The sequence below is a fragment of the Perca fluviatilis genome, chromosome 11 (assembly GCF_010015445.1).
Source record: "Perca fluviatilis chromosome 11, GENO_Pfluv_1.0, whole genome shotgun sequence".
NCBI classification, from domain to species: domain Eukaryota; kingdom Metazoa; phylum Chordata; class Actinopteri; order Perciformes; family Percidae; genus Perca; species Perca fluviatilis.
Window position 1 is genome coordinate 13,974,744 of NC_053122.1, and position 9,720 is coordinate 13,984,463.

The 9,720-nt window shown below is 40.7% G+C and overlaps 1 protein-coding gene across 2 annotated transcripts in view; it reads right to left on the reverse strand.

Moving 5' to 3' along the window:
- Positions 1-3,506: 3,506 nt before the first annotated feature.
- The window catches only part of c11h7orf26 (chromosome 11 C7orf26 homolog), a 6,340-nt gene continuing 126 nt past the window's right edge, over positions 3,507-9,720 (reverse strand). The window contains exons 1-8 of one of the 2 annotated variants that reach the window (XM_039815202.1): positions 9,718-9,720; positions 8,525-8,725; positions 8,205-8,426; positions 6,328-6,493; positions 5,831-6,108; positions 5,467-5,704; positions 4,528-4,567; positions 3,507-3,926 (exon numbers count right to left, since the gene is read on the reverse strand). The exon at positions 9,718-9,720 is cut by the window's right edge and continues 126 nt beyond it. In XM_039815202.1, coding sequence (XP_039671136.1) covers positions 3,692-3,926; positions 4,528-4,567; positions 5,467-5,704; positions 5,831-6,108; positions 6,328-6,493; positions 8,205-8,426; positions 8,525-8,719 — 1,374 coding nt within the window. In that variant the 5' untranslated portion in view covers positions 8,720-8,725; positions 9,718-9,720 and the 3' untranslated portion in view covers positions 3,507-3,691. Of the gene's footprint in view, positions 3,927-4,527; positions 4,568-5,466; positions 5,705-5,830; positions 6,109-6,327; positions 6,494-8,204; positions 8,427-8,524; positions 8,726-9,546; positions 9,698-9,717 lie in introns of those variants that run through there. The other variant, XM_039815203.1, reaches the window with a different exon arrangement.

The window sequence follows — 9,720 nt, forward strand, 5'->3', positions numbered from 1 at the left end:
ACTTCCTGTTGGGTTTAGGATATGGCTCCAATGACGTTTTTTGTACGTCTTGACATGCTACATATGTGTACAAACTTTCGTGAGTCTACGTAAAACACACTGCAGGGGCTCAATTATTTTAACTTTGTAGGGGGTGCTAGCGAGCCACTTTTGTGTGCCTCTTCCCGAAACCCTTAAATACGTACATTTTCACTAGACTTGATGCGACCGCCAATTTTGGTGAGTTTTTGAGTATGTTAAGCCCCTCAAAAAGGCGATTCATTTGCAGAAAATAATAATTCCTTCAGTTTCAATAGGGCCTTTGCCGCTGTCGGCGCTCGGCCCCTAAATATACTTTAAGTAACACCTCTATGACGGTGTCAACACAAATTGAACATTATAGGCATCTTCTACCATGTTCTGGGTAAATACTCCATTCTGATTGGCTGCAGGGTGTCCATTGAGATCTGATAATGGACTTGTCGTTCATTAACCCTTACATAAAAGTAGACTTCATGACAGAACAGTTATACTGGATTGCATTAGACTGTACGGGGGCACCTAATACAGTGGACACTGAGTATTTATTGACAACTATCTGATGGATTGCTCTGAAATTTTCTTCAAATATTCAGACATGTTAGCACGCTTACAGGCTAAACTAAGATAGTAAAACCAGGTTAATATTACCTGCTGAACATCAGCATTGAAGCCTTGTCACTGTTAGCACGTTAGCATGTGCCTACCTCTCATTGTTACTGCTCTAACACACATCATGAACTACATGGACACAGGGGAGTCAAACAGTTTATCAGAGAGGATGTTATATCTGTAGGTGTGTCTTATGTCTTCGTTGCTGTTGTTTATATAAATTATTAAACCTTTGATCAAAAAAGAGAGGATATAGATACATATATATATATATATGTTATATGTTATAAACTTTTGACCGGTTGTGTGTGTGTATTTCACAGGCTAAAGCCAAGATGAGCTTAGCTGTAATGCTATAATATGACTACTGTACTGCTGCTAGATTTTAGATCTGTATGAGAAGGAAATGTCTTCCATTTCCCATAATGCTGCTAAATCCCTTAAAGGTGGTTTGGTGACCTTTTCAAAAACAATGTACACTCAGATCTGTTTCTTTCTGAGGTAAAGTCAATAATAATAGGCTTTGCAGGATGTAAACTGAGTGGCGCTGATTCTTTCTTTGAGAAAAGTAAATGAGGGTTGTCTCACGGCAACCACAGCTACACTTTTAATCTTTTATAGATAAAGTCCTATGTTGTATGATGATCTGACAAAACAAGTCTGTTAATGATGCCGTATGCTGTATAAACATTCACTCACAGTATACTGTCAATTACATGATTCCCAAAAGCCAGTTGAAAGAGATGTTTATTTTTAAATCTGTGTCTTCCTCCAATAAAGGTTAATGTCTTCTCATTTTGCAAGTATTAATTTATACTTTCAGTTAATTTTGAAACTGCAAGTGATTTTTACGCATTTGTGTTCCTTTACTTTGATGACAGAGGAAGTGTGATGAACCACTGAACACCTGCGTTCTAGCAAAAAAAATGATATAGGGGAAGGAGGTTGGTCTATTTCTGCTTTGTGTCATTTCGAGAATTAATCCGTTAGGGTTTCACACTTAAGCTTAACATGTTATTGTGATATTCATGTGATAAAATCCCAAGCAGAGTAGATATTCAAGGGCTAAAAACTGGCATGGTCAATTCAGAGGGATTCTAAATGAAGGTTCACCCATCTGGTTTATGGTTAGCTTGGAAAATTGAGCTCAAGGAATCAGATTTGGTGTTTGACCTTGGGAGTTTTTTTGTCCTACAGGAAACCATGATTTTGCAGCTGCTGTTAACAGACAGCCCTCCTATGCAACCACAATACACACCTTCAAGTGGGAAGTGAACCAACATAAACATTTCTTTGTTCTTCCGAAACCCGTTATAACTACACAAAATCGTGCACAGACAAATTCAGCCCTGGCCAGCATGTCTGGTGTCATGGTACACTAGCAAAGTAATTTCCTAACTTAGGTTGAATAATCATAATCAATCATATACAAGGTGCAGTAGAAGACAAAACACTGTGAGCTTTGTTCACACTATGAAAGCCTGATTAGATAAAAAAAAAACATATCTCACATATATGAAGTTGAAAGTAAAAGATCATACGCATGTGTAATTTCCTGTCTTTTCGAAGGGATTTTGCTAATATTGACACCAGTGTACAGAAACTGGAAGCCTGCATCCACCAAATAGCTACTGTACGTTTTATAGAAACAAACCTCATACAGTCTCTTTAGTATGAACACACACACACACGCACACACACACACACTCTTCTCTCTCACTTCGATCCCGCCTTTTTCACTCGAATATTATCTGTTGTCACCTTCCACCAGCCTAACAGTTATGCATCATTTTCCCAGAAAAGATATCCTTATCACTGTCCCACCCATGAGCTCTGCAAGGGGGAAGCCTACAGATGGTACAATCGGCCTCTAACAGTACCCACTTGTGAGAGACAATGTGAGGTGACAGCTGGAATCAAAGGTGCAGCAACATGTAGACACTCTTAGTGAAGTGATCTGAGACTTCACATCTCAGCAAGAGTTGTTCCAGGAAGAAATTACTGCTGCACCATTGTAAGACATAACTAGTTAAATAGATAGGGAAGTAGTGGCTGCTAATTATGGCAACAATACTGAGTAGTAGTAGCAGCAGCAAACAAATACATATCTCAGTATGTTTGTTTCCTTCTCAGCACAGGCAGAGCGTGCATAAAAGTAGATCATGAGAAAAAAAAAAAAAAACAGGGATGTACACGTATGCATGTCCATTAGGATTCCCAAAACACAACCCTTACTGAATCTTCAATTCACGCTTGTACTAATGTGGAATGTACTTAAATGTTGAAGTAGCAGCAGACTAATATGGATGATGCAATTCTCATCCTGGATGAGGGCAGCTGGGGTCCTGGGGAGGGTTGAACATCTTTTTTTGCTGTGCTGCAGACGAACGATATGCTATCTGTCTTATAACAGGGCAAAGCTTATGCACACAGGGCTTGGCTCCAAAAGACTCTGACATCTTTGGTTACGTAATGACGTTAGTTTGGGACAGAGTTGAACAGCCCTTAGATATTTGTGCCTTTTGTGCTCAACATAAGTCATGTAGCGTCTGTGTATTCCATTTTATTTTATTTGAATTCAGAACTCTTGCTTGATGCTGATTATAAAAAAAAGTTTGGTTTATTCTAACAATGCAAACAATATAATATAATAAATCATTTTTTTATATATTTAAGAGCTCTTTAACTCGTTCCATACAATAAAAAACAGCATAAGCACCATATTTTCATAAAGCATAAAGTTCTCTTTTCATGACATCTTGTACTTTGCAATAATTCAAATAAAGCCCTGACATGAAATTTGACAGCTGCCGTACTCAGCTGGGAGTAAGACAACAGTGACCACAAGTGGTTGGTATAAAGAACAACATCAAGAGTGAGGTAAAAAAATATTTATTGGACAAACATGTTAGCCTGGCAGATTTTTAGCAGAAGATGCTCATTAACATCACAATACATAATACATCACTCACACATACATTCATTCATGCATGGCAACAAACAAACAACAAAGACAACAACACTGGTAACACACACACACACAAGTTGGACATTATTTCCTTTAGTGGCTGGGTCGGAAGGGGAACGGCATTCCCGTCATGAAAGGCTGAGCGGGGTACTGAGGGTGAGAGGAGGCATGGGTGGCTAGAGGTGTGTGTGCAGTGTGTGCAGTGTGTGCAGTGTGTGCGGGGTGTGAGGCGATGGGGGAATGAGCTGCGTGGGGGCTGAAGGCCAGTGGAGGGGTGTGGATGTTGTTGTAGTACATCACCGGGCCTGACAACACCAACTGGAGCAAACTGGGGATACAAATACAAGAAAAAGCAAGAGATGACAAAAAAGCAATTTTTAGGAACAATTTGTACATCACAATAAAAGTCCGAGGGTTGATACACATCCACAATAGAAAAGGGCCCTTATTAACCTGACACTCTTTGCCAGGGTGCTTACTGTAATTATGTTGACGGTTCTAAAACTGATCCCCCTGTGCATTCATTAGACAGCTGGCTGAGAAAAGCACTATTTTTTAAAAGAAAAGTAGCCTGAAATGGCAGCAGAAATCAAGTGTACGTATATGTCTTAACTTTTTTTTCCACTGTTAAATTACAGGTATTAAATCTGTATTCAAATAAAGTTACAGCGTTGTGTTAACTAAAATGGTTTTATTTTCATCTGTAATTTATTGGGGGAATTTACTAGACCTCAACTTAACACCCTGCGCTGTCCAGTGTGACCTTGCACATAATGAAGATGTTAACTGGGGGGTATTGATTATTAACATAGACATTCTCTACATAGGTATATAACCCTGAAACCGATGCTGTTCTTATCATACTCTTGTTCTGTATAGTTCTAGCTGAAACCAAGTAACCAGGGAAATGGACAGTTAATGGTTCTTACTTGTTGTGTGGCAGGCGGGAACAGATGGCTCTCAGGTCCTCTGTAGAGACAAGGCAGCATGAGAGAGACAATCCATATGACGAGCGATTAAACCAGTTAGTTAGTCATTTACTTGTTTAGTCATCGCTTGAAGCTCAAATCTGTAGCTTTTCATACACTGTTGCTCTCTGCAGGTCTACAGCAGAGAAGGTGGAGATGTTGTAGGTTATGTGGAAGCATGATGTCCATTTGGGTTTTAGTCCCTATGAAACTGGGAAATGCTCTAGCTAGGAAACTGTGATGCTATTAGGTATATGCTTCATTTTTTTATTCACAAAAATACAAACAGGGTGTGAAATGTGTAGCTTTCAGGTTCTGTTTTGAATGAACTCCATCGGTCAACCAGGACAGGTATGACCCCGACAAGCCGTCAGTAATCTACATTATCATAGCAGAGTAGGGACTCTACAGCTATTGTAAATTTGTTTTTATTTATGAGACTCCACCACACAGATGGATTCATTGAAGTATCTCTTGTAAAAAACGTATCCCAAGACACTTCCTGGGTAAAATAAAGCTGAATAAATAAATTGACAGTTTGTAATTTAAAAATTACAGATACCAGCTTTAAGTAAAATAATAGCATTACATTCTCAATTAAAAAACACAAATAATAAGTGTTTGTTGTTGGATGTGTGCTTTGTAAGGTCTCAGCATTTCATGTCTTTATAAGACAGCACAGTAGAAACTGACAAGACAGAGAGAAATAGAGCACATATACTGAGTTTGATTTGAATATCTGTGACGTTAAGTTTCCAGTCTCAGGCCCAAGAAGGCAGCTACTTTTGGCTTTGAGGCAATCTATGACAAGACAAGAATTTGTAAAGAATAACTCCTCTTCTCAATCAACTTTTCTAGCCTCTACTTCTACCACTTGGAGCTTTCTTTACACAATCTTACCTCTTGAGCAGAGCAGAGCTCCGTTGGCCATGGCCACCTGCAGGGCCTGTGCCAGCCGGTCCAGGACCAGCTGAGACAGTGCACGTGTGTCTGCGGATGAAGCGTGCGTGTGTTTGTCAGCCTGGTCCAACAGCCTGGAGAGGTCTGAGGTCAGTGCGGCCAGGGACTCCATCTGGAGCAACGCCAGGCGACCGTAAAGCCCCTTCTCATTTAGTATGTTCGGCAAAAGCATGAGGACCTGATCGTGGCAGGAGACGGACAATGGCATGGGAAAATTACTTGATTATCTTCACATGGTGGAGGTGTTTAGCATACTGCAAATTCATGTATACTGTAGGTAAACGTATCCAACCACACCACACACCTGTAGGACACTCAGATGGAGAGCAGAGAAAAGAGGCCCCACCTCTGGCTCACTCTCAGTGGTGCCATTGGTTAACACCTGCTTCTTGTCTCTCCTGTAGGCCAGGGGGGCTTTGACACACCAACGCACCAACCCCCCTAATGGTGTAACATCAAGTGAGCTGATTGGCTGATTGCCAGTGAGGGGCGTGTTCAGAAAGGTGATTAGGACTAGACGAGGGTCATCTTGGATCCACGACACAATCATCTGTAGGAGTTCTAAAGGAGGCGTGAGCTCCTCTGAAAACACAAAACACACACAAAGATGTTGTTAATGATTAACATTGTGAGAGAACATTCCAGGGTATTTTACATTTCCAGCCATTTTTACAAAAAGATGTTGACGTAATGTATTCCTTCTTCGGCCCAATTAATTTTTCTTAAAGAGGTCAAATCTCACTAGTAATAGTTTTTAAGGTCACAGTTTTTAGATGTTTTTGTACTTTTGTGTCATCCCACCTGTGGTGAGGTCATAGAGGGTGGTGACAGCAGTGATGAACTGGCAGCAGAAGCGTGGGCTGGCGCTGTGGATGTTCTGCAGGGTGGGCACCGAGCCTGGCACCATACTACAGTAGTCATCTACTAACACCTGAGCCAGGCGAACACAGTACACACGGTGGGTTCTCTGCAGGACGCAAACACAACCAGATGCACATGTTCAGTACATCCAGAGCACACATACACATAACCACAGATGAAGAGAGGCACTAAGGAGTAGGGCTGGGTATTGTTTCAATAAAAAAATATTTCAATACCGATAGTGACCACATTACCGGTTCCTGAACGATTCTTTTTTTGTACTTCAGTACTTTACCAATTTAATAAAATCCATTTTAACAAAATGAAATTACAACATTACGGTACAAATCTTTTTTTCAGCTCCTTTACACCTATGTGACACACACTGTAGTCAAGCCTATCAAAATACAAAACAAACTATGTATAACATAGTGTTTTTCCTGCATACCTCTACTATCTGTAACGTTAAACAGCCAATCACCAGCTTTATTAGCTCTTGGTACAAGCATGCTGCATGCTTATTGGCTTACTGACTTAGGTATTGAAATTTGGTATTAAATAGCAAGGCATTTTTCCATTCTCTATACTATGGAGGTAATTCGGTCGGTGTCTAAAAGTATCGAAGTTTGGTAACCAGCACTACTAAGGAGTTGAAATATATCACACACGAAAGTACTCAATCAGGACTAGCCTCACACTCAATGTCTACAACTCAAATTGAAGTATAAAAACCCACACAAAACACAGTTTTATGCACATTCCAGTATGTCAGTGTAGGGCTGCACAATTAATCGAATTTTAATCACGATCACGATTTTGGCTTCCCACGATCAAATTTGCGTGATCGAGCGATATTTAAAATGCATCATTCCGTTCATAGAACAGTTTTTGCAAAGCCAATCTAGCGCTCCATAAACCACTGTTTGATCACATGTCTCCATGAGCCAATCAGAGCTGTTCCCTGCCTGCACCGCGCAGCTTAGTTTCTAGATGTAGACAGTCACAGAGGACAGAGTAACGTGAGGAATATTCCACAACAGGTAGCAGTTGGTCATCATAAGCCGGTCACGATGTTTACCAGTTTACCAGTAAATGCAACGTTTTGTCCCGTCTGTGTTGTTTTTCAGACAACAGCAGTGACCAGTGCTAGTTTGTGTCTTTTAGCTCATAGCTTTAGCAGCAGACTGTTGGACGTCCCGCTGTTGGAAACCTACAGTGAAATACAGACACACTACACTGTTTAGCAGTCAGCATTTTAGCCGTGTTTAATCCAGTTACTACTGTGGCTAACGGTAGGCTAACGTTAGCTGCTGTGTAACGTGTTATTAGTGTTTACTAGCGTGACATTCAGCGATGTTTATGTTGCCTCTAACGTGGTTTCGAGCATCAGAGCTAACGCAGACATGTAAGTGGCAGTGTAATGAGCCACAGAAATCCGTGTAGCTATTTCGTCTGGTAGATACCGGGCACCATATGCGCCGTTAACGTGAACAGAAAATTGCGTTGCCTGTATCTTTCACGGCAAACATGCATGTGTGGAAAGCGGTCGCACAACAGCTGAAATGGCATACTCCTTCACAGTATCCTTCAATAAAGGAGGAATGTAGCACAATATGGATGTATTAGTAGGAATGTAGCACAATATGGACGTAAAAGCAGTTATAATTATATAATTATGTGACAATAACATTTTATTTTGGCTAAAATCAACAAATAATCATGATAATTAATCGTGATCTCAATATTGATCAAAATAATCGTGATTATCATTTTGGCCATAATCGTGCAGCCCTATGTCAGTGTGTTTGAATTCTCACCTGTAACCAGGTAGCAGCACATTCCAAGATAGGAACTCTGCCCACAGCGATAGCCATGGACACCAGCTTGCCTAACAGCGCCATGCGACTTTCGTCTGCCTGGTTGCCTTGAAGACTAAAGAGGGCGGAGAACATAAGCTGACGGACAGTATCGCGGCTCTGTTCCTGGAAACAGCTGCACATGATCTCCAATAGCTGGAGTTCCTGGAGAGCACTCATCCTCTATAAAAGAAAAACACAGACAATGTATTGCTGTCCATATGTGTGTGTTTATATACTGCATATTGGTGTGCACAAGCATTGGGAGGGTCATGCCATACCCTGGCTGGGGTGTTTCTGTCCTTAGGTGCATGCAGAATGAACTCCTCCACCAGCTCCTGGGTTTTGGAGTCGACCTGAGGAGGCTGCCTCCCTGACTGCACCAGGTTACAGATGTAGATGTCCAGGTGATACAGCAGCTCCTTGGCTGCACTCAGCACATCGCGAGGCAGCAACGACTGGCGAATGTCGCCCATCACCACCTAACAGAGAGCCGTACAGAATGTGGCATATTCAGGGAGTGACATGTTGTGTGTCAACAACAGTTTCAAATAGGTGATTAAGCTTGTGATTAATGAGTTGACTGGGATTTTCAACATTGAATGTATGCAACATGGGCATAATGTTGTAGACTTTGCTTTACAAAGTCTTGCAATAAATTGTCAGAGATGTGTTTTATGTAGAGATGTTCCGATACCGGTATCGGTATCGCCCCCGATACTGCCTAAAACGCTGGTATCGGGAAGTACTGGAGTTAATGCACCGATCCGATGCCACGTAATAAAGCCCTAAAGAAAATCTACGTTAAAGTAGTTTATTTATGTTCTTTTTCCGTTATAACTGACTGTCAAACTGGACAATAAAAGAAAGTTCTGTGGCGTTCATTGTTTGTGTTTGTTCATGTTTCACAAAGAGTTTAAATTAAACCAGACCGACAACAAAGATAGAAATCATATCACATCCATACAGGGATAGTAGTATACAGTTGTTAAAACATAATAAAATATATAACACACTGGTATCGGATCGGTACTCGGTATTGGCCGATACGCAATTTCAGGTATCAGAATCGATATCGGCAAGCAAAAACTGGTATCGGACCATCTCTAGTCTTATGTACTGAAAAAATGCATCAAGCTGTAAAACAATGCACTGATCCTGTTTACTTGTCTACACTCGAAAAAAGAAATACAGACGTACAATGAATACCGATACAACAACAGTAATAACAAAGTCGAATTGTAACGTTAGCTACATTTCTATATAGTATATATAGTGTTCGTAGTATTAGTTGAAACTCAACTTATCAGGTGGACAGCTCCAGTCAGTCGGTTTCATCCAGCCTGCTACAGCTAACGTTAGCAAGGTTAACGTTAGCTAAAAAGACTTTTTTCTATTCCGCAACAACTCTCACATGTGTTAGTTATCGTCAGGGCCCTTTAATGAAAACATATATGTTTAGTAGATGTCTTACCTC